General features: G+C 54.1%; 6 protein-coding genes and 1 non-coding gene across 7 annotated transcripts; 2 read left to right on the top strand and 5 right to left on the bottom strand.

The window, feature by feature from the left end:
- The first annotated feature begins 6,206 nt into the window (after positions 1–6,206).
- CAOG_09566 lies at positions 6,207–6,314 on the top strand. The gene has a single exon. It is a non-coding gene; the product is annotated as a tRNA-Ser (tRNA).
- Positions 6,315–7,606: 1,292 nt separating this feature from the next.
- On the bottom strand, positions 7,607–11,136 carry CAOG_03887 (eukaryotic translation initiation factor 2B). Its single transcript, XM_004363558.2, has 9 exons — positions 10,709–11,136; positions 9,989–10,300; positions 9,456–9,857; positions 9,111–9,311; positions 8,920–9,029; positions 8,728–8,797; positions 8,424–8,640; positions 8,259–8,344; positions 7,607–8,149 (listed from the first exon to the last, which is right to left on the bottom strand). The coding sequence occupies exons 1-9, from the start codon at positions 11,087–11,089 to the stop codon at positions 7,760–7,762; spliced, it is 2,169 nt and encodes a 722-aa protein (XP_004363615.1). The 5' UTR covers positions 11,090–11,136; the 3' UTR covers positions 7,607–7,759.
- A 353-nt stretch (positions 11,137–11,489) lies between these two features.
- Positions 11,490–13,953, bottom strand: CAOG_03886 (hypothetical protein). Its single transcript, XM_004363557.2, has 3 exons — positions 13,722–13,953; positions 13,254–13,308; positions 11,490–12,737 (listed from the first exon to the last, which is right to left on the bottom strand). The coding sequence occupies exons 1-3, from the start codon at positions 13,931–13,933 to the stop codon at positions 11,880–11,882; spliced, it is 1,125 nt and encodes a 374-aa protein (XP_004363614.1). The 5' UTR covers positions 13,934–13,953; the 3' UTR covers positions 11,490–11,879.
- A 286-nt stretch (positions 13,954–14,239) lies between these two features.
- CAOG_03885 (hypothetical protein) lies at positions 14,240–15,295 on the top strand. The gene is made up of 5 exons (XM_004363556.2): positions 14,240–14,451; positions 14,606–14,692; positions 14,769–14,837; positions 14,955–14,966; positions 15,063–15,295. The coding sequence occupies exons 1-5, from the start codon at positions 14,302–14,304 to the stop codon at positions 15,192–15,194; spliced, it is 450 nt and encodes a 149-aa protein (XP_004363613.1). The 5' UTR covers positions 14,240–14,301; the 3' UTR covers positions 15,195–15,295.
- CAOG_03884 (histidinol-phosphatase) lies at positions 15,113–16,586 on the bottom strand. The gene is made up of 3 exons (XM_004363555.2): positions 16,374–16,586; positions 15,729–16,247; positions 15,113–15,600 (listed from the first exon to the last, which is right to left on the bottom strand). Exons 1-3 carry the CDS (start codon positions 16,530–16,532, stop codon positions 15,361–15,363), a joined length of 918 nt encoding a protein of 305 aa, XP_004363612.1. The 5' UTR covers positions 16,533–16,586; the 3' UTR covers positions 15,113–15,360.
- Positions 16,587–16,640: 54 nt separating this feature from the next.
- Positions 16,641–18,629, bottom strand: CAOG_03883 (hypothetical protein). Its single transcript, XM_004363554.2, has one exon. It carries the CDS (start codon positions 18,451–18,453, stop codon positions 16,954–16,956), a length of 1,500 nt encoding a protein of 499 aa, XP_004363611.1. The 5' UTR covers positions 18,454–18,629; the 3' UTR covers positions 16,641–16,953.
- Positions 18,630–19,840: 1,211 nt separating this feature from the next.
- CAOG_03882 (hypothetical protein) lies at positions 19,841–21,830 on the bottom strand. The gene is made up of 4 exons (XM_004363553.2): positions 20,980–21,830; positions 20,706–20,842; positions 20,528–20,633; positions 19,841–20,443 (listed from the first exon to the last, which is right to left on the bottom strand). Exons 1-4 carry the CDS (start codon positions 21,800–21,802, stop codon positions 19,899–19,901), a joined length of 1,611 nt encoding a protein of 536 aa, XP_004363610.2. The 5' UTR covers positions 21,803–21,830; the 3' UTR covers positions 19,841–19,898.
- Positions 21,831–22,998: the final 1,168 nt, after the last annotated feature.

The raw sequence follows: 22,998 nt of genomic DNA, 5'->3' as shown, positions 1-22,998 counted from the left end.
CCTCTGCTTGAGCAATCAACGCAACTACTTGTCCTCCTCTACTCATCCCCCGCCACTGGATCTTGCGCAGAGGTTCTTTGTCAACCTGACCTCCCGGCTCAACTTGTCCGAGTCGTGGACGGAGTGCCACGGCAACAAGCATCTGTACACCTGGTCCCCAACAGGCAACTCCCCTGGTTCCAGCAGACGCATTGATTACATCTTCACCAACGATGCATTTCCCTTTACCCCCGTCTCCTTCGAGGCCAAGGAAACGAGGTCTGACCACCGAGCTCTCATTGCGGCTTTCCACCACGTTGACCACCAACACCGTCCCCCTCCGCCATTCAGACTGAACTCCCGGCTCCTGACGGACAAGCGTCTGCTGGACTTTGTCCACACGTGCATTGATCAGCTGAACGAGTCCATCCGGCTGTCGAAAGATCACGCCCCCCTGGCCTGGGACATTTTCAAATCCAGAGTTGTCCGCTACGCGTCGTCCCTTGGCGCCTACGTGGCCAAATGCAACCGCATTGACGAGGAAGCTTGTCATCATCTCATCACCCACGTCGAATGCCTGATGCAGGATCCCCTGCTCACGGCGGACCAGCTCAAACGTCTCCAGGACGCCCGCTCTGGCGCTGTAGCTGAGCTCCAAGAAATCGCTCGTACCAAGGCTGAAGGCGCCAGGTTGAGGTCGCACCACCTCTCGTGTGCCCTCACCGAACGCTGCACCAAGGTGTTCTTTAGCCTTGAGCGTGAGTGCATCAAAGCCCAAACCATTGCCAAACTCACGGTGAACGGCGAGGATTTTACTACTCCGAACGACATAGCATCCGTGCTGCACGACTTTTACTCCAAACTCTATGACTCTGAACCAATCGACGAGGCTGCCCTGAGCGAGGTCCTTGCGCAAGCAAATCCGGCGCGAAAGCTGTCCCGAGCAGAACAGAAGTCACTGGGCGCGGATCTCAACCCGTACGAGATTGCTGTCGCTATCGAGAACACTGCGCCTGACAAGAGCCCCGGTCCTGACGGCCTGACAGGTGCCTTCTATCGCACATTCCAGGCACGCCTCTGCTATGCATTGTCCCACGTAGCCAACGCGGCGTACCGGAACAAACGCCTCCCTGACTCCATGCTTGAAGGGTACCTGAAGGTCATGTACAAGAAAGGCGCCCGCTCAGACCCGGGCAACTACCGACCAATCACCTGTCTCAACGTGGACTCGAAGATTATTTCCAGAGCCTTGATGGCGCGCTTTGCCCTGATTGCCCCTGAGATTGTCAACCTCAACCAGAACGGATTTGTTCCTGGTCGTACCATCGATGCCAACATCCATCTCATGCGCGACTTGCTCGATTTGTGCCGCGTGTGCAACATTCCGGGTGTTGCTGTCCTGCTGGACTCGGAAAAGGCATTCGACAGAGTCGATCACCAATTCTTATTCCAAGCACTCCGCAAGTACGGCGTCGGTGAGAGTTTCATCAGTTGGATGGAACTGCTCAACACTGGCTGCCAATCCCGCGTTGTGTACAACTGCACCATCTCGCTTCCATTCCCGATCAAACGATCTGTGCGTCAAGGGAGCGTCGAAGCACCGTTCTTGTATGCCATCTACGCCGGCGTCATCTCCGACTATGTCATCCACAAACTGCGCGACAAGATGCTCTCTCTGGCCCTGAGGTCTGGTCCTCAAATCGTGGAACCCAGCTTGTTTGCTGACGACACATCGATCTTCCTGTCGGATCCCAACCACATCCATGCCCTGTTTGAAGTCTACGCAACAGTTGGCAGGGCTACCAACCTCAAGATCAACGAGGCCAAAACCTCCGTCCTGCGTCTCGGCCCCCTTCGGGATGCCGATCCGCCGGACGGCTTGGCTCATCTCCAATGGGTGCCTCCTGACGGCACCACTCGAGTCCTTGGCGTGCAACTTGGCTACGGCGATCTTGCCAAAGCCAACTTCGAGCCCCTGCGAGCCAAGGTCGCGCGTGCGCTGGGTCGCTGGTCGCGCCACAGTCTCTCGATCGCTGGCAGGGTCCTGATTGCCAACGCGATCGGACTCTCCCGCGTCTGGTACCACTGTCGCTTTATCCACATGCCCAACACGTACTCCACGGCACTGTCCGACACTGTCAACAATTATCTCTGGAAAGGCCGATTCTCCCCGGTCGCCAGGGAGGTTGTGACCGCTCCTCCCAAAACGATCATGTTTGGGCTTGGACTCATCGATCTCCCCACCAACATTGCAGCGACGGCTGCCCAAGCGCTAATCAACTTCCTGTCGCCTGTCCCCAGCTTCTGGAAGTTGGTTGTCAACCACCTCGCCGAAGTGGCTGACAGACCAGCTCAGCTCTCCGACAATCCTGTCGCCGAGTACACGGCCATGCAGCGGCTAGTCGCCATATTCCCGTTCAGACCTTCGCTCTCGGTGTTCTGGCACCATGCCTTCAGGGCGTGGCGCAGGCTGCTCCCTTTCTCTGAGCCTCCTCGCTCGAAGAACGAACTGCTCGCCACTCCCCTCTGGCGCAACCCCATGCTTGACAAGATCGACTTCAAGATGCTACGGAAACACGGCATCTCGTACCTCCATCATCTCCACTCTGGCAAGAAATGGCAGTCGGCCCGCGATCTCCGCGAGCTCTACGACTCCCGTCTGCCACAGGTCGAAGCCAGACTCCAAGTGATCCGCTCCAAAGTCTCGCTCATCGACCCGTCCAATCTGCGGACCGCCCCTGTGCGCTTCCGCGAGAACGATTGGGTTGTTGACTCGTGGGGCTTCCTCCGCAGAATCTTGGAAACACCGGCCGCCGACGCCTTGTCTGTGCGCGTGAAGCCCTACGTGTTCCGCCTCCACGGTCAGGTTGTGGTGCCCAAGCACATCCTCTCAGCCAGGCTCCCGCTAGCTGAACTCACCCCAGCAGTGGTCTCGGATTGGACCTCTCCGTCTGCCAAGCCCCACACCAAGAAAAGCGACCTGCTGATGCAGCTCGCTGAAGCCTATCCTCCACCAAAACGCCCTGAGGTCGAAGGATTCTTCTTTGGCTCTCTGATGCGTCTCGACGTTGACCCAACCCGGCTGCAGCTGCGTGGCAAACCCGACAACATGTATCGCTCGCTCTGCATCGACAAAGACCTAGACGACCTTCGCCGCACCGCAAATCGCTCCAGGAGGACGATGCTCGAAAGCCGCCATCCCTCTGAAATTGAGAATGCCCGCTACTGGCTGGCACTCTACCCCAAACACATCGAGGAGTGCAAAAAGCGCGCGCACATTGTGCGATGCACCTCATCTGACGCATCGCTGTGCAATCTTCGCCACATGCTCACGCCCGCCCCGGTCAAACCAACTGCCCTGGTCGAGTGGGAGCAAATCCTAGGACCCGTGCACTGGTCCAAACTGCGCCGCAACATGATGACCAATCTTGTCCCGCGCAACCGTGCCGGCCTCATCTGGCGCATCGCTCACAACACCGAGTACCTGGGTGAGATTCGCCTGCTGTCTCGCCGCGACAAGCTCACCAACGAACAACTCCGCGAGGAGTCACACAGTGGCGCGTTCGCCTGCGTCCACTGCTTCCGACTTCAGGGCACCCGTGCCCCTCTCGAAAACTGGCTGCACATGATTGTCCACTGCCCCCTGGCTGTGGCGGTCTGGCGCGAGGCCGAAACGCTGTTCAGCCACGCGCAAGGCCCCTGGTTCCCTAGACAGCGTTCGCAATGGCTCTTTGGCCCTATCAAGAACAAACGCTACCACGCCTTGATGAAAGACGAAGCACTCGCTTGCCTCACCATCGTCATGCACACTGCCCGCTGGACTCTCTGGACGCTGCGCTGCACTGCCAAGTTCGACAACACAGTGTTCACCCCCGCCGACGCGGTCCTCCGCTTTCGGTACCTCATCACCCTGGCAGCGCGCCTCGAGCACTCTACCAAACCCCTCCCCAATCCCTGGAGGACTGACGACGACGGCGACGACTTTGGCGCCGCCCCTCTCCATACTGATGAGCAAGAGCATCCCCCCTTCGAAAGCAGGTGGGGAAAGGCTTTTGAAATCCGGTACAATGAACGTCTTTCCACACAACTGTTTGCCCTCGCGTACACCTAGTACCCGCAAATTGTGTGTAAAGCGGTTGACCGTTTCTGAATTGTCGCTCCTTACGACAGTGTGCTGTCCCACCGCCTGCCAGCCGTCTACTTGTTTGTGAACCGTGTTGGCTAGCAACATGTCTTTCGTGGTGTATAGGTGGGGAATGCCTGATCCTTCCATTGTCAGCCCGGCTGATCATCTGTTCGAGTTCCTCTGTGAGCTCTTGAGCACTCTCCCCGCATGCCTTCACTGGTGTGCGTTATGACGACATTCAACTGTCTCATATCCTACGTTCTTTTTTCTTTGTTATTCTTAATAAAGCTTTAGACGGTAAAAAAAAAAATGACAAGTACGGACGCCGACTTGAAACATGAAGGAGAGGGAAAACAAAAACAAAAAAACAAAACAAAGCCCAAACCGAAGCTGCTCGGACCCTGGCGCACACACCGATACGAACTGCTCATTGTGGACAAGAAGCACAACTACTCCCGCGCACGCCTCACCATCTTGTTCCACCTGGCCCGATGGACACTCTGGACGTTGCGGTGCCGCGCCCGCTTCGATCACACAACAATCCACTCGGCCCACGCTATTGCGCACTTCCGAAGCCTCGTCCTCAATCGCGCGAGGCAAGACACTTAAACGTGCCGCACGAACAAAGCACTCAAGACTAGCCCAGGCTTCCATAAGCTCTGGGGCAACGCCCTCGCAATCGAGCCCGACTCGACTCTCCAAAAGATGATTCTCGGCCTCTGAGACGACCAAAGTGTTGTTAGCATCCCAGACACCAAATCTGGGCTGCAAATGTTTGACTAGAGCTTCATACGCCAGTAACAGCGGCGCAGCTCAGCGAACTTTGTTATGATGGCGTGAGTTCTGGTCAAAACAAATAAACGTCGGTTTGAAAAAAAAAAACACAGACCATGAGCCGGCCCGTTCGCGGGGGAAACTCAACTTGAAGTGTTTGATCGGCTGGGTTGGACTTGATATCAACCACGAAGGTGACAGTTAGTATTGGCGATCAGGTTGTGGCGGGACGTTCTGGCGCTTGAACGCTCATTTTGCGAAGATGCGGAGCGCGCGTGCGTGCGTGTGTGCGGGCGTTTGTCCTGTGTTTGATGCAGAAAGATGTCTAGAATGTGAGGATGGAAGCTCGGCACGGAGAACATCAAGGGGCTGACGGACGGAGTGATCGAAGAACGATCAAAGGAAGAAGGACCACAAAGATCAACTCTCCCCCGCTTCGTCCCGCTCTTTTGGGCCTCGTTCACCGAGCGCCTAATCTCACACCCGCGCCGCCCGCGCGTTTTTTGTACATTAAATATGTTTCTTCTTGTTTTGTAACCACGAAGGAGGGCGGGTTCCAGACGGACAGGCTCAAAACCCGCATTCCAATAAACAACGCTCGGCGACGCGCCGGATCGTCCGCCGAGCGACCGAATTTTTCCATTCTCTTTGAAGCACTCCATTGTACCTACCTTACAAAACACGATTTGCAAAGCACAACGACGAAAATCCGGCAATGCCGAGCGAGCCAATCCTGTTCGCGCGTAAGAAACCTATGACTTGAAGAACGCCAACAACCAAAAACAATAACGCAAAAAATCAATCAAAAAGCCGGACAACAGCCCTCCTTTGGAGCGATCCCCGCCCACTCTGTGTCAGGATCCGCAGGCTCTGCGGTCCCGGCTGGGTCGTTCTTTGCTAAGAAGACTCGGCGTTGATGTCTTTGTATTGTTTGCATGCATTTGGAATTGCAGTTCAGTCTGCAAAGTGAAATACAACACACTTTACAACAACATTGCCTGGCTAACCCTACCAAGGTCTTACACTCTGGTGGCCCTAGGCATGCAGTACACATGGCGCTGATCACATAGGGCGTTGAGGCGCCGGATGGGCATTTAGGTCAAGCTGCTTGACACTTTTTTTTTTTTTTTTTTTTTTTTTTTGGTGTGTGTGTGTGTGTGTGTGTGTGTGAGTGTGTTCCGAGCTGCATTGCTCATCTGTGCCATACACAATCCTTCCATGTATGAGACCACTCAACCCCAGGACGAACCTTCTGATGTGTTGAATTTTTTTCCCTCCCTTGGGATTTCTGTTCCTAATGGCGGCTGGCCAGCGCTCGGAAACACAAGGGTTGTTGGGTGAGCGGTTAAGCCGGTTGACTAGAAAGACCTTCGTAATGAAGCTCCTATGTATCAACTCCGATTTTCGGGCAGAGGTTCGAGTCCTCTACAATCCGCGTTTTTTTTTTTGCTTGTTTTTTTTTTTTTTTTGGGGAAAAAGTTTGGCTTTCTGGTCCATCCTCGTCTGCTGACAGCCCCACTTTTGCAAAGATGGACATTCCCACGATTTGGTTTGTTTGAATGAGACACCTCCGTGCCGACAGACTAAGCGAGCGATCAAACACGAAGAAAGGAGCGCAAGCAGTTCCAACCAACCGCGGTTTGGCAACCCTCATCCTTGCACTTGCGTTGAGCTCACTGGGAATTCTCCATTCTTTAGTAATTGTATTTTTTGTTGATTTGTCCTCGCAGCCACTCCACATCTTCAACTATGAGCGCGGTCGCAAACTGCTTTGAGCGCATGAAGTACGGCGCGTTCATGGGCTGCACCATGGGTTGCGCGCTCGGCCTTGTGTTCGGCGGCACATCAGCATTGCGGTACGTCTTCGGTCCATCCAGTGCTTGGATATACCTCTGCTTGCACAGGGGATGGCTCGGCGGCGCGCGGTCGTGTGGACTTGGGTTGCAACGCGGTCTTGGCGAAATTGCCAAACACCCGCGTTTTTCAGCGAGTCAGCGCAAGTGTGCCCCCCCTCCTCCATGCAAGCGTCGACAATCTAGCAATGCAGCTACCGACGATCTTTGTGATTGGACGCACGCGAGCGAGTGAGGGAGGGGAGAGAACGGGGAGACAAGGACAGCTTTCGCCATTCTCTCTCTCGCTCTCTCGCGCTCACAGCCACTCCATTGGGGAAGAACACTCCGATGTCAAAAGCGCGATCCTGGCCTCACACTGTCGACTCGACTCGGCGCGCGCGGAGGAGGCGGGGGGGGGGGCAAAGGTCCTTCGTTCTCCATTTCCATGTGGCTTTTGCTGGATCAGCACACTCACTTTCACTCTCTTGCCCTGCTCGTCCTTTGTTGTGATGTTTTGCGTCATACAACAAAACAGCTTTGGCATGCGAGGCTCCGAGGCCATCACTCAGATCGGCAAGGCCATGGCCATAACAAAACCACACACACAGCTTTGGCATGCGAGGCTCCGAGGCCATCACTCAGATCATTTCTGTTCTTGTTGTTGCTGCTGTTGTTGTTGTTGTTTTTCCTGTTGTTGTTGTTGTTGTTGTTGTTGTTGTTGTTGTTGTTGTTGTTGTTGTTGTTGTTGTTGTTGTTGTTGTTGTTGTTGTTGTTGTTGTTGTTGTTGTTGTTGTTGTTGTTGTTGTTGTTGTTGTTGTTGTTGTTGTTGTTCTCGTTCTCTTCAAGTTCTTTCGTGCCAAAACAATCCATGTCTGGAGCATTACAAGCACTTTTGCGAAATGTTCGCTTTTTGGAGTTGAACGGAAACCCTTTGTTCCAACATGGAATAACTGGATTCCACACAAAAGCAAAGTGTACAAGCATCAGACAGCCAAAGCAGCAAATATCCAAACAGGAAGAGAGGGGCGTGGGGAGGCAGCACAGCTCAGCGCTTGCTTTCGGCGGATTGGTTGAGCAAAACAACTGCCACGGATGTGCAAGGAATCATGGCGATTTCGGTGATCACCACATCCACAAAGTCTGGAGGAGTGATATCGTAAACAAGATTGAGGAGTCGTAAAGATTCAATCTCACGCCACTCGTCCAGGACATTGCCGCTTTCGCGATCGATGGCGACCAACGCGTCGGGGTCGCCCAGCTCGTTAAAGACAAACGAGTCTGTTTGAGAGCGGTCGCAGAACTTGTACGTTTCACAGCAAACAATGACTGGCACGTTGTACGCCTTGGCCATCATGCCAATGACGGAGGTGCCGACGCGCGACATGACGTAGCCGTTCTTGAGAATGGCGTGTGCACCCAGGAAGACCTTGGAAACCTACAACAGGGGGCCACGATTTTGAACGTGTGAGCAAAAAAAAAAAAAAAAAAAAAAAAAAGAGGACCAGGCAAACCCCACAAATTTGCTTTCAGATGAAATCACAAACCTCCTTCATGACGTATGAAATTGCGTTGATAAGAACGTAGGAGCACTTGATGCCCGCTTGAACGAGTCGTCGCAACGTCTCTTTGCCTGAAAAGAGTTCAGAGGTACACGAATGAGCGCAACACGTCAACTACTCTACTCAGTCACAGCCGCGAAAGCCCCGTACCTTCCATGCGCGGGCGAGAGTCGACCACGACGACAGAGAATTTCTTGTTTGCCCGATGGGCGGCAAGCAGAACTTGCAAGACAACATGCGAGCTCGCGTGAACGAGAATCACATCGCCATTTTGGATCTTGGTAATCGCGCTGTTGCAGATGGCAGAATCAGCAAGCTTGATACCATCCGCAAATTCGTCCACGATTCCGATGAGGAAATTCTTGGCCTAAAACCCAACACACAGGATGTGAGAGTGAGCACACAATTAAGAAAAATCGTAAGAGCAATGAAGGCGATCGGCACGAGGACAAACCTCTGCATCCGTTTCGTCGGGTTTGACAGCAGCAATGTTCACTTTGAGATATCGAATAAAATTGCCCATGCTTCAAACAACCAACCAACCAACCAAAATGAGCCATTTTTCGGTGAGCAGAGAGTTGGTAAAAAAAAAAAAAAGTGTAACGAGAACAAACAACACCAAACCCAAAACCACGCGTCAACTCACCTGACAGACATGGGACGACAAAAAGTCAAGAATGTCAGGTAAGGCTTGATGGACTCGGACAGGTCATGTCGTAGCTCTTTCTGAGGGGGAGTCACATAGTCCGCAATCACCTAAATAATAACAAAATGGTCCAAACCGTGTAAGCAAAACGAGCAAAGAAATATGGCATCAACGTGCAAAAGCAGGCAAACCTTGCGGAACGCGTTGATAAGAGCCAAAGCTCGAGCATTGGAGCCGACAATCACGTTTTCGGCGTATTTCAGGCCGAGAGCGGTAATCGCAGGGTGCATGCTGGCGCGCAGAAAGTTTTGTGTCAGCGAAGGCAGACGCTGGTATTGACGCAAGTGTGCAAAGAATTCGACCTGCTTCTGAGGCCGTGTTGGCTGGGAGAGCTGTGGAACAGACAGGGAACAAGGACGCAAAAAAAAAACCAAACAAAAAACCCAAACCACAACCACCCAACAACCCGGATACGGTCAGTGCCTCAAGCAGGCTCCAAACTTCAGGCTTCTCAAATGTACACAGCATCGCGTTACCTGTTGCTTGGCGAGGGTGCGCGAAAGCTTGTTTTGCACTTTGACATCGTCATACTGCATGTTGGGGTTGGAATGCACACCTCGGAACGATTCCTTCTTGCCGACCTTGCTGTCCGAAGCGGCAGCCAGACTGGCGCCCGACGCTGCGCCGCTGGCGGCATTGCCAGCAGTGGCAACGGGACTTTTGCCCTTTCGCTCTGCATTCGATCCTTCTGCGTTCTCGACCGAGCTTTGAGACGTCTGGCGCGAGGATTTGAGCGACTTGGGCTGCTGCGGTTGAGGCTGTGACTGTGGTGATGCTTGTGATTGAGGGGAGGCAGGTTGCTGGGCTGCTTGATCGCCCTTGGCAGGTTGGTTGTTTTGCTTTTGTCGGAGTGCAAGCTTTGCCGCCTTGTTTTTCTCCTGCGCGAGCCAAGCGTGCAAATAGGGTTGAACGAACAGCATGCATCAAACGTTAGGGTTGATTCGGGGGAGGGGAAAGGGGGAAGGGTCAAAGGCTGGTTGGTCATGACGACACCACAATGCAATCCTACCTGCAATGCAAGGCGCTCAGATTTTGTCAATCCGTCTGCGCCAACACGCTCTGGCTTTGGTGCAGCGCCATCTGCAGAAGCAGCTGTGGCACCAGCAGCAGCAGGAGCAGCAGCAGCAGCAGCAGCGTCGCCGCCCTTCTTTCGCTGCTGGGACTGAGATTGCTGGTTTGCAGGAGCAATGACAATGGCCGGGATTGGCGCCGCGCTTGTCGGTGTGGAAGTGCTGGACGACGCGCTGAACGACGACGCGGCCGTGGTCATCAGCGGCGTGGATGGATGGCTGCCCTGTCGCGAGTTTGAGCCAGAGTCCGTCTGCAAGCAAGTGAGTGAAGGAGCAGGAGGAGGAGGAGGAGGAGGAGGAGGAGGAGGAGGAGGAGGAGGAGGAGGAGGAGGAGGAGGAGGAGTGAGTACAACGGCGAATTTGGACTCTCTTGCGATTGCGCATTCGAATTGCCTACACACACACACACACTCTCTCTCTCTCTCTCTCTCTTTACTCATGCTGTATCATGCTTGAACGTGCGAGTGAGGGGGTGGTGGTGGTGGTGGTTTGGTGATTGATGAGAATCGGAAAAAAAAAAAGGAAGAAAGGTTCAGCAGCGAGATCTCAAACACACATGCTTGTCCCACTCCACTCCCAGCCAGACCACAGACAGCACGACCAAGACAACCGAGGGCACAACAAGCACATCTGCTAGTGATGAGAGCTTTTGGTTGTACCTCTGCGAGATGGAAGCCGATGGTCGTCTTGACTGCGCTGCCATCAAAGCGCGGGCCGGTCGCCGTCGTTGTGCTCGAGGTCGAGGCGAACGAGTTGGTGATGGAGTTGACGGCGCCGACGGACGACGACGCAAAGCTGCCAGGCGACGTCGACAGCACAACAGAGCCCACCGGCGTGCGCGTGATAGAGCCACTGCCGCGCTGCTGCTGCTGCTGCTGCGAGGACGAGGACGTGAGCGATCGGCCGCCAAAGGTCGCGCCAGCAGCAGACTCGTTGAACGACGACGACAGGCTGCCTGCGCTGCTGCCGACACTGCCTCCAGCACTACTGGCACCGCTGGTCCCGACAGGCCGCGGGTTGGAGCGAGGTACGCTGCTCATTGAGGGATGAAGAAAGGAGGGGGAAACGGCAAAAAAAAAAAAAAAATGACTGCGCCATGACGAAATAGGCTTGGAAAGCAGCCAAACAGCAAAAACTCAGAGACATGCGGTGAAAGCAGATTGGGAAGACAAGAAGAGTACAACAGCAGATATGGATGGGAAGATAGCAAGTGCGTAATGGAGTGCAACACGACGCGAGAACGTTGCGCAAAATGTCATTCCGACTTGTCCGTCGAGTTGTTGTCCATGAGTTGTTTGGCAGAACGCACATGTAGCGCAAAATCGAAACAAAGAGCCGTAACATGAAAAAGTATATTTGCAAAGTGGCACCAAAAGGAACAACTCAACAACAGAGCAGTCCGGTGAGGTTTGCGTTGCAGCGCCAGCGCCGCAACAAGCACACACAGACCAATAACTGCTGGAGGGGAATGTTGGGGGGTAGGTGGCGATGGAGACAATCGTTGCCGCCGATGTGCATGGCCAATGCATCAAACAAGCAAAGCTGAAAACAAAAAGGCACCACAACGAGGACGAGAGAACGAAGACAAAAAAAAAAAAACAAACAAACAATAGTGCGGAAACAGCAGGGGACGGGGTTCAAAGCCCCTCCCCCCGAAAAAAAGAAACAACCAAAATATCAACCTAGGAATCGGAAACTAACGCAAAAATGCCCGCGCCGTTGCTGGCCAGATTCAGAAAGAAGCGACCAATCTCAAAGTACTGTCAACAGACCTCGAGAACTTGAAGCGAGCATTCGTGCGCGAAACAACCGATATTCGCCGAGGCGTACTTAAGGGCGCACAGCAACCGGGCGCTGGAGGCCGGCGCCGGGCGAGGCGGGGCGCTGCAGGCTAGCACCAGGCGACGGAGGGCGCACAGAAGGGCCGCGAGACGGGGCAGAGGCGCGAGGAGCAGGGGTGGTCGCGCGAGCCGTGGGGGTAGCAGGGCGGGCAGTGGGGGTGGCAGGGCGAGGCGCAGGGGTGGCAGCGCGAGGAGCAGGGGTGGAGCGGCCCTTCTCGGCGTCGCTGTGGCGGGTGCTGTGGTTGGAGCCGGTGGTGAAGCGGTCCTTGATGCTCGAGCCGAACTGACGGACCTTGCCGCCGCTCTTGCGGTCGTACACAAAGAGGACAACAAGGAGGACGAGAATGAGGACGATGGGCACGGCGACGGCGGCGCCGTTCGAGCCGCTGCTGCTCGAGTCGCTCGAGGGCTGGTTGGCGGCCAGAGTAGTGGTGGAGGCAATGCCGGCGGCGGCAAGCTCGCTGGACGAGGCAGTGAGGAGCTGGTTGATGAGAGGTGCGGGGTCGGTGCCAGCAGAGTCGTAGTTGATGGTGAAGACGAGCTTGAAGTGGTTCTTGTCGACAGCGGTGAGGGCGGTGACGGTCGTGATCTGGGTCGTGGGGATGTCCAAGAACGAGGCGACGGCGTTGAAAAAGTCGGTCGTGGACGGAGCGTTGCCAGAAGCAGAGTAGAAGGTGGCAGTGATGCCCTGGGGGCTAACGACAACCTTGATGTCGGAGCAGCCAAAGTAGGGCTTCGCTTCGTTGCTCTTCCAGATCCAAGCGACAGTGTAGGTGCCAGGCTCCAACGCGGCAAAAGTCTTGGTTTCGGGATTGTTGCCAGACACGATGGCTCCCGAGGGTTGAATCTGTGTTGGTGGTCAATCCATATGAGGAGGGATCGAGGTGATGGTAAGTCGGGTGACTGGGTGCAGAGGTCTCCTTCTCGCACTCTCCTTCTCTCTCTCTCTCTCTCTCGCCAGCTGGCTCTCGCAAGCAATATTGTGACTTTTCGCTCATAGGAGGTCGGCCCAAGAACCCAAGGGGCAGCAACCCAAGTTGGAGCAAGAACGCCAAAAACTCGCGCGTTTTCTGCTTGAATCTCGCCCCCTTTGTCGTCCAATTTTTCACTTTTGACTCCCAAACTGAAGTTACTCATACTGTCCAAGTGAGGGTGTGTGTGTGTGCTCCGAACCAAACCCCAGACAGAGAGAACGAACAAGACATACAAAATAAATAAAAACAATGGGAAAATAAAAATCAAAGTAGAATAAGGAAAAACAAAAACAAAGCCAAAACCACAAGTAGGTTTTTTTTTTCTTTCTTTTTTTTCTTTTTCTTTGTTTTCTTGTGAATAAGGTTTTGGTCTGTTTTGGTGGATTTACCGTGGTGAATGCGCCGCCGTCCTTGCGAAGCTTGATCTGGTACGTGCCTCCGTGGCTGTGGGCGAGACGCGAGAGAGCAGAAGGAGCGAAAGGTGAGCAAAACAAAAGCCAAAAGCAAAGCAAAAAAAAAAAAAAAAAAAAATCCCGCAATTTGAAATTTGCCCATTTTCATTTTTTATGATTGCGGGCTTTTTCTTTCTATGGGTTCACCACCGCTGCAGGCCCAGCCGAGCTCAAGGACACCATCGCCTGCAGCAAAATGCAGACAGCATCCCCAAGGCGGAGGGAGGGCGGGCGGTGAAAAGCGCAGGCACCAAAGAAAACGACGATGGGAAAATGGCAAAGTTTTTTCCCATTCAAAAAAATCGCATTGGTTTTTTCCATTGGTTTTTTCCATTGAGTTTCCATTGGGTTTTCCATTGAGTTTTTTTTTTTTTTTTTTTTTTTTGGATCCACGTTGTTGCTTACTTTGCATTGATCTTGTAGGTGACAGAGAACGGCTGTCCGGCAAAGTAGGTGGCGGAGGGGGTTCCTGCAGCAACGGTGGTGCAGTCGTCGCGGTAGTTGTCGTCGTTGCCCGAGCGCGGGACGGGCGTCTTGAGCAGACCGTGGCCGTAAGCACTGGAAGCGAGGACGGCAACCGCGAGCAGCGTCGCCAGCAGCGAAGACGAGGAAACCATTGTGAGGGGGGAAATATAAAAGACTGAGAAATGAATAAATAAGACGAAGAAAGGTAAGAATCACAAAAATGGAGATCACAAGGAAAAACATCGTTCATGCAATCTCTCTCTCTCTCTCTCTCTCTCTCTCTCTCTCTCTCTCTCTCTCTCTCTCTCTCTCTCTCTCTCTCTCTCTCTCTCTTTCTCTCTTCAGCCCGCGGGGTGGAAGATGGCCCGTTTCCATCACACTGGACAAACATGCCGCAATGTTCACTTCCCGTCTTTTGTTGTTCAGAGAAATCAGAATCTCAGTCCAGTCATTTTTCAACAAGAAATCGCTTGAAACTCACTCTCAACGCACACACACACTCACAGTCCCGATTCAAACCATGGCCATCAAGTTCTTCCTGCTGGTCAACAAGCAGGGCAACACGCGCCTCGCTCAGTACTACGACCAGGGCCCACAGGACAGGGTGTCCGACCGCGTCGTCCACGAAGCAGAAATCATCCGCAAGTGCCTCTCCCGCGCCGACTCGCAGGTGCGGATTGATGCGTGCATGATGATGATGGTGATGATGATGATGATGATGATGATGTTCCGTGCTCGGTGGACGTGCTGGGAAGCGGGCAGCCAGCCAGACAGCCAGCCAGAGCGCGAGCATTGGAAGCTCACTCACTTTTTTGCTCTTCCAGTGCTCGTTTATGGAGTACCGCAACTACAAGATTGTCTACCGGCGCTATGCAGCGCTCTATTTCATCCTGGGCGTCGACAGCGAAGAGGTTTGTGGACTTTTCATCAGGTTGCAATGGACATTGACATTTGTATGCTCACTCGTTGCTGTTCCCTGTGCTCTAGAACGAACTGGCCATTCTCGAATTCATCCATGCAGTCGTAGAGACACTCGATCGCTACTTTGAAAGCGTGGTATGTGTTTGTTGCTGGCACCGATGTGATGCATTGAGAGATAAAATTCTCACTCTCGCTAGATCTTTATTCCCTTGCTTTCCCATGCTCCCGCTCGCCTTGGAAACCCTCAAACAGTGCGAACTCGATGTAAGTGGTCGACTCTCCGTCATCTCCTGCCTGCAGCCGCCTGGATCTCACTTGAGGGTTGATTTTTTTTTTTTTTTTTTTGCTGCCACCTCACAGATCATGTTCAACCTCGAAAAGGCTCACATCATCCTCGACGAGATGATCATCAACGGGAAAATCGTAGAGACCAACAAGAATCAAATACTAATGCCTCTCGCGCTCATGGAGAAGGCCAGCACCAAGTCATAAACCATCAGACATCCTTCCCTTTGCGCTGCGCAATTCCCTCAAAATTGTCTTGATTTATATCCAAATCGCTTGTACAGCAATATTGAAACATCCCCTCCCTACCAGCACTTCCAAGAGCTTGAGTTTTCGCATTTTTTTTTCAAAAAAACATATTAGCGACCACTGATCAGGATGCACTTGGAGCCTTGGCTTTCGCAGACCAATACGGATGCGTCCGCCAATCGACGGGTCTGGTAACGGTTGTGACGGCACCAGTGGCCGCGTCCTTGACACGCTCCAGCAGGTAGACAGTGTCGATGTTGAGCAATTCCAGATAGCTCGGAAGCTGATCGTAGTGCATGGCGACATCGTTTTCACCGTGGCTATCGTCGCAGATGGTGAATTTGCCACCGAGGCTGAGAATTCGCTGCATGCCAAGAGAGCAAAACAAAACAAAACAAACGCGAGCGAATCAGCAGGGTTTCTCTAGTCTCGCCCAAAACAACCTCCTCTTGCAACTCGCAACATACACCCCCGCCCGCCCCCTCCCTTTACCTGTGCAATGTCCAGTTGTGGGTACGGATGAGCAAACATCTTTTTCAGCGCTCGCGAGTTGATTTCGAACAGGGCGCCGTAGGAAACTGCGCATCGAATGTTGCGGTCAATCAGCTCCCACGTCGCGGCGGAGAGCGGCGCATCCCGTCGGTACAACCGGATGACGTCAAAGTGGCCCACGACTTGCGGCTGGAGCGCGTTGATGAGCGCGTATTGGTGCTCAAAGTACGCTTGGAAGAGCTGGTCGGACGACCCACCCGCAGCAGTCTCGGCGTCGTTGCACAGCGCCGACGAGTAGTCTGTCGGTATCCCATGGACATGGTGCACTGATCCAACGAGATACTCAATCTCGTGGCGAGCCACCAGCGCGCGGATCTCGGCGATCGTCTCCGAGCCAAAGTACTCAGTCTCCATCCCAATCACAATGTGGATGCGCGACCCGTACTTGTCGCGGAGTCTTCGAGCTTCGGCAATGTACGCCGTGAACATGTCGTCGAGAGCAGCGGGTGCGAGGTGTTTCTGGGAGATTCAGACATGAGCAATGGATGCATGGTCAGTTTCACTATTGTTCTATTTGTGCTATTGCTAGTCCCCCAGTTGACATTGTGGGGGGAGGGGTTTGGGATGGACGACAGGTTGTTGTACCTCTTCATTGTACAACTGCGATTCCCGTGTTCGCGGCATGTGCTCAGAGAGGCCAATGTGCGTAAATCCCGCGTCGATGGCGCGCAGCACAACAGCTTCAAGCGTGCCAGCTGCATGCAGGCAGAACTGCCCACTGTGGCTGTGGTATGTAAACGGCATGCAGAGTCAAACTACAGCAACGGAATATGGGGGTGGGGTGGGGGCTCGGGATTGAATTTTGGACTGATCACTTCCAAATTGGAATGGATTGAAAAACCAAATTTGTTTGACAACAAGAAACCGAACCAAAATCAATAGCAGCTAGCAATATGAAACCACGCAAAAGGAGGAAGAAAAAAAAAAAAGAAAGCAAGGAGAAGAGGAGAACAAGGAGAAGAGAACAAAAGAAAAGGCGATTATCAAAACACGAGAAAAAAAAAACGCCCAACCAAACAAACAAACCCACACGAAATGCAAAAAAGCAGAGCCCTCACTGAAGCACTCACAAACAGAATCACCCTAGATTCAGAGTGCAGTGCCCCATGCAAAAGGCACAAGTTAAGGAACGAGAAATACGGAACAAAAATCCCTGCAAGGGACGCTACTGCTCACGACGGCCTCGCGAGGTGCGACCGCTTCGGGTTGTACCATGCGCTGGAGGCTCGGGAGAGTTGCCATCAAGACGCTCAACATCGACATCTGTGGACTTGTCGCTCGGGGTGGACGAGGAGGTGGACGAGCTCTCCATGTCCATCTGGTGCCCGTGCTCGTGGTGGTGGGAGTGGTGGTGGTGGTGAGACTCATAGTAGTGTCCATTTTCCTCGCCGGCCGGGTGCATGTGGTGTTGTGGAGCCTTGCCTTGCATGGGCTGCTGCAGATAGGCTGCAGGGACGGGGTGACCCAACGCGTCAAGCTTGGAGCAGCACCACACGTTGAGCTGCTGCAACCGATCAATCTCAGCCTGCTGTTGCGCCTGGCGGTAGTGCAGCGTCTCGATAAACTGCTTGGCGTGCTGCAGGATGGCCACCGTGGAGGGCTTGGCCATGTCGAGGCCGGGGATGGCCTCTTGCAGCTCTTCAAAGCACGTCTTGAGGTGAGCGCGACGGTTCTTTTCAAGCATGTTGTGCTGCTCGCGGTTCTTGACAGATCGCTTCTTGCCAGAGCGACCGCCGCTGCTACCACCAGGGGAGGCGTCGGCCGGGCCGAGGGATCCCGTTGATCCCGAGTTGGCGTTCTTCAAGCCGCCGCTGCTGGTCGCGCCGGACGAGCCGGACGAATTTGAAGCCGGAGACATCGTGGCAGGGTTGGAGTGGCCTGCAGCAAACGGACCTGGATAGCTGGAGGGCTGAAACCCGCTCTCGCTGTTTCGGCGCCCAGACGAGAACGAAGTTGACATGGTGCGAGACCGTGAGCCGCTGCGCGCCGGCGCTGGAGGAGTGCGGCGGGCCGACGACGAGACTTGGAAGTCATCATCGCCATCATTGTACCCATCTTCGGTATCGTCCTCATCTTCATCCTCTTCCTCCTCGTCCACTTCCTCGTCATCTTCGTACACATCATAGCTGAAGCTCTCTCGCATCGAGCTGTTCCGACGCCGACGCGCAGCTGCGCCGGTCGGAATGCCTAGTGACTTGCCCGAGGGAGAGCTACCAGTCATCCCTGGAGGCATGTAGTGGTGTGCGTTGGCCGGAGGTGCGACGGGGTACATGCCATGTTGGAATGCTCCGCCGTGGGGCATGGGCGCCTGCGGCGATGGCATGGTGCGCGTTGGGGGTGCAGCATGGAAACCGGAGAGAGACGAGTAGGCGAGCGGTTGTGGTGGGTTGGATTGCGAGCGAGCTGTGCGGTTGGCCGGGTGCGTTGGATGTTGGTAGCCGGCGTGGTAGCCAGGATCCATGGGGGCGTAGCCATGGGGTGCGTGCATCATCATGGGGTGGTGGGGTTGTTGCGGAGACGCCATCGGCATGGGTGCGCCCGGGGCAAACCGTTGGTTGCTCGACGGCGCGGGAGGCGGGGGCATGCCGCCACTGCCTTGCATGGGAAAGTGCTGCGCCTCCTCTCGTTGGAGCAGCAGCTCTGCGGCTTGCAAAAGAGCGGCCATGATGGATTAGCAGATTGCGAGTAATAGCCGAAGGATCAGAATGGGCGGAAAACGGTGACTTGGATTTTGCAGATGAGGGGTTTGGTAGACAAAGAGACCTCAAAAACGGAACCAATCCAAACCAGCGGGCAACTTTTCTTGGGGGGAAAGTGGGCTTTTGGCGGGGAAACAGGCTCCTGTAGAACAATGGAAGACAGTGCACAAACAAATATGGAAAATCTCAGAAAATCAGAAAATCAGAAAATCGGAACACAAAACGCAAAGGGCTGCTTTTGAATTTTCGTTTTAGCCTCTTCCCAGCGATTCTCGTGATGAGATGCTCTGGACTTTGACTCGTTGATAATGAAGGGGTCATTCAGAGCAGAGAGCATTGGCGCACGATGCATTTGGCGCACATGTTCTGAGCTTCAATCAGCGACTTGATCAAAGCCGCCCTCACCTCGCATACACTCTCCCGCCTGCTGTTTGTCTGACAATAGTAGTGTCATTTCGTCGTGTCCATGGTCGGGGGGAGGGAAGGGAGAGAGGCATGAAGGCGAAGCGCCGTGATGCCATGAGACGTGATGCGTGGCACATGCACCCCTTCCAACCAGGGGGACTCTCGGCTCCAAGTGAGAAAGAGAGAGGGAGAAAGAGCGCGACGAACAGCGCAATGACAAGAGCAAAAGCATCACGCAAAAGAAGACAAAACAACTCAAACATTGAAAAAAAAAAAAAAAAAAAAAAAGAAAGCCTCGTGTTCTCAATGCGAAAAAGGCGCTTGCTTTTGGTCTTTATTGCCTTTTGGCTCTGTTCACTTGGCCGAGACGAGCCGTCCGATGTGATGCAATGCAAGAGAGTGGAGGCGAGAATGCCGCACTCTGACGCGCAGATTGACCAAAAGGGGGCGCCCACACGAGTACAACAGGCAGCACACCCGGCATTGAGGAGAGCGCTCAGGCGGTTGTGTGTGGCCCAGCATTGAGCAAAAAAAATCAATGGAAGCACGCGCGTCGCCCTCTCCTCAGTTTGCGTCAGCACCTCTCCTCCACCTTCACCAAGGGTCATCCCTGTTCCCCCCGCTGCCCTCCAGAGACTGCTTCGATAGCGAGGCGGGGGCTGTGCAGGGCATCGGGGTGGCGCTGGTCTCCCCGTCGTCCGCGTTGGTTTCGCGGGCTCGCAATGCGCCATGTGCCGACAGGGGCGACGTGTTTGCATTTTGCTTTACTCGAATTTTGTTTGTTAAATCGCAAATGGACGGCAGCCGAATCAGTACAAGCCGATCCTGTCTCAACTGCCAACAGCGCGAGCAAAATGGCAACACACGAAATGACACTCACAATGATAATCTTGGGTGGAGGGGGGGTAGGAAAATGGAACGACAAGTCGAAACAAAAATGGAGAAATTGCTGGTTTGCTTTTTTCTTTCGCGGATTTTCAGAGATACTACAGGATCATGGATACAATTACAAGGGCAATGGTTGGCTGCAGCGCACATCAAGCGAAAGAATGTGCCGCCACTGCGAGAGGAGGTGCGCGCCATGTTGAAACAACAGGGCTCGAATTCGCTCGCCTTCGTCGGTTGGAGCAGTTGTTGGAGCTTCGGTCGAGTCCAGATCGTGCGCTTCGACTGCCGAGACCGTCTCGACCAAATCGGCACGGAGCTGAGCAACGATCGGAGCTTGGGCGATGGCTTCTGTCGAGATATGTGGGGCGAGCGAATGGCTAAAAGTGAGGCGGTGCGATGCCAACGCAGACTCCCACGGATTGGTTGAAACTGGCGTATTGCTGCTAAAGTTGAGAGGCTGTGCAAGCAAGATGGAGGGTAGCACCACACACACCACGTGCGGTTGAGCAGCTACGCTCTCGCTCAAGAGCTGCAGCCGTTGATTGAGCGTTTCGGGACCGCAATCACCCAAATCAATCGTGGTCCAGTTCGACCCAGCCAGAAGATGGCGCGGTGGCATGTACGTAGAAGCAAAGATGGCCGTCAACCTGGTCTCTGGTTGTGCTGCCACAGAAAAAACAAAAAGACAACCAACCATCATCAGCAAAACAAGCATTTCAGTGTGCCTGCTTTCTCAAGCATCCTTACCAAGGCGTCCTGCAGAATTCAACGCTAGCAAGGAACGAGTGACGGCGCCTTGGTGCAAGAGGCCAAACCACGTCGCAGCAAGCAGATTAAACCCAATCCAAGCAGTCTGCCAAATTTCTCAAAGGCAAGTGAGACCATGAGAGCACCCACTCCAGTACAATCAAGCGGTGCATCGTACCATCAAGACGGGCCAACGTTGAACCCACCGCGCTGTCAGCAGCACGATTGGAAGGAGGAGCGGGAGCAGAAACCGCGGCTCTTGGTGTGGAGCGCTCGACAGTCCGAGCAGCCCCAATGCTGCGCTACCGCATACGCCTAAATGCATCGTCCAAAATGACCGTAGAAAGAAAGAAAGAAACGAAAGCGGTGCAACAACAAACCTGTAGTCAGAAGCGAGGCACAGCCTCTTTCAACAAAATCCATGCCACTTTTTTCTTTTTTTGCTTTTGTACCGAGAATGAAACATCGCTGATATACGCCAGAGCGAGGAGGAAAAGCAAACTTGCAACAGGCGGCAGCAAGGGCGAGCACCAGCGGACCAAAGAGCAGGGGCATGTTGACGAGGATGTGCAGGTAGCGCGGATGAAGACCGTGCTGCTCCAGATTGGCTGGGTTGAGATTGTACAACAAATTGTTCAGAGGGGCCACGACTGGAAGGCGATTCCATGTTGGCAGGCAGGCGAGAAGGAACGGGGACGCCAGAGGGGATTCCGATGGGATGGACTCGGAAACGACAGAGCTTCCACCAAACTCGAGAGCACCGAAATACCACGAGTCAAAAATCACAAAGCCAGAGGTCGTCAATAGAGCAGAAGCAACCAAAGGAATCCACGAAAGGCGCACCAATCTCGAGAGGATGGCCAGCACAGATCCGTTCCGCCGTACGAGCACGTCGCAAACCACGCGATAGTGCAGCATTTGCAGAGCGACTGCAAGTGGTGCGGCAAACAGTACGAGCGTAAAGCGGCAAAATATTCCCGCAACGACGACCGCCCCAAATACGACGCTGCTGGTTCGAAGTAAGGCAACAGCGGCGACTGCCGTCTTTGATGCTCGCTGCGTGTCGAGCGCAAGCGGCGATGCGACAGACGCGCTAGGACTTGGCGGGGGTACATCAACAGAGGCCACGAAAGCGTCGGAACCAGCAGACGGCCTTGCGGATGCTTTTCGACGTGCAGATTTGTTTGCAGAAGGGGTCTCCAAAGAAATCCGCTCAGCTCCCTGAGCAGCAAACGCCAGCGTGCCAACCAACGCAGCCAACAACACGGATTCCATGGCGTTGGAGAAGGTGCGTGTGTGAAACACCACCGTCACAAACGAGGAGGCCAGCACAAGGAGCGTGGTGGCATGCAAAGCGGGCTGCGTCGGATAGAGCCATCTCATTGCGTTGAGCACCTGCGAATCAAGCACTAGCGAGGAAAACAGCATGACAATCCGAGGTGCAATCAGCAATGCCCATGGCGGAATTTGGGCGACCGTGCCGAACAGTGCCTTTAGCAGCGCAAATGGAAATCCTGAAATGAGCAATGGGAAGACTGCAGACCGCGATGGCGTTTCTGTATTTGCAACTAGAGCCGCCAGGGAGGGGGAGCGGGAAGTATCAACACGTCAAGGGTATTGAGATTTGGCAAGTTGGACGAAATCGCAAGTTCCAAACTTCTTACACTCCCATGGGATGAATGCGGAATCGAGCTCAAGCACATCTCTTGCGGCAACTTCCGGACTCTGCACGCAGGCATGCATCAGACCAAGAGCACCTGGGTTTACAATACAATGCAAAACAGGCAGAATGCGCAACAATTGCTTACTTGGAAAAATTCGTCGGGATGGATGTAGCCGGGCAGCGCAATGCTGGCAGCTCGCACAAGCATCAGCAGCGAGTACATCCACCAGAAGCGCTCCAGAACGCGTGGCTTGGTGACGATCGCCAAGTCCAATCGTCGACCTGCGCGTTGCAGAGGTTTCAGCTGAAGCGACGATGATCGTCCCAGCCCTCGACTGCCCGACGGCTGTTGCAGCAACGATGCTGATCGTGTCTTGGGCTTGCTTGCTCTGGTCTTGGCTTGTGGCGGACCAAACTCGCCAAACCGTGCGCTGCTGCTGGTCGTGAGTCGCTTCAGAACGGCAGCGAGCACTCCCGGCTTGGCGCTGGTGCTCTTCGCCGTCGACCCTCCTGGCTGCAGCATGGCTCCTGTCTGTGCAGATCTGCCTGTCCTGGACTCGCCCTGATGCTCGCTGGGTGACCAGTGGTCTGAATTTGCGGAATCCTGGTTGTTGTCGTCGTTCTGAGTTGTTTCTGATTCTTGGTAGTGTACGCCTCGATTGTAATGCCCGGCTGCCTGATTTGCCAATTCGTCCTCACTGTCATCATCATCCTCATTGTCATCCTCATTGTCATCATCATCATCGTCGTCGCTGTTGGCGTTTTCAATGTCTGCTTGATAGCTTTCGCTGTCGGACGCCATTTGTGA

Source organism: Capsaspora owczarzaki (assembly GCF_000151315.2).
Source record: "Capsaspora owczarzaki ATCC 30864 unplaced genomic scaffold supercont2.5, whole genome shotgun sequence".
Taxonomy (NCBI): Eukaryota; class Filasterea; order Ministeriida; family Capsasporidae; genus Capsaspora; species Capsaspora owczarzaki.
This window is presented reverse-complemented; position numbering and strand designations above follow the sequence as displayed.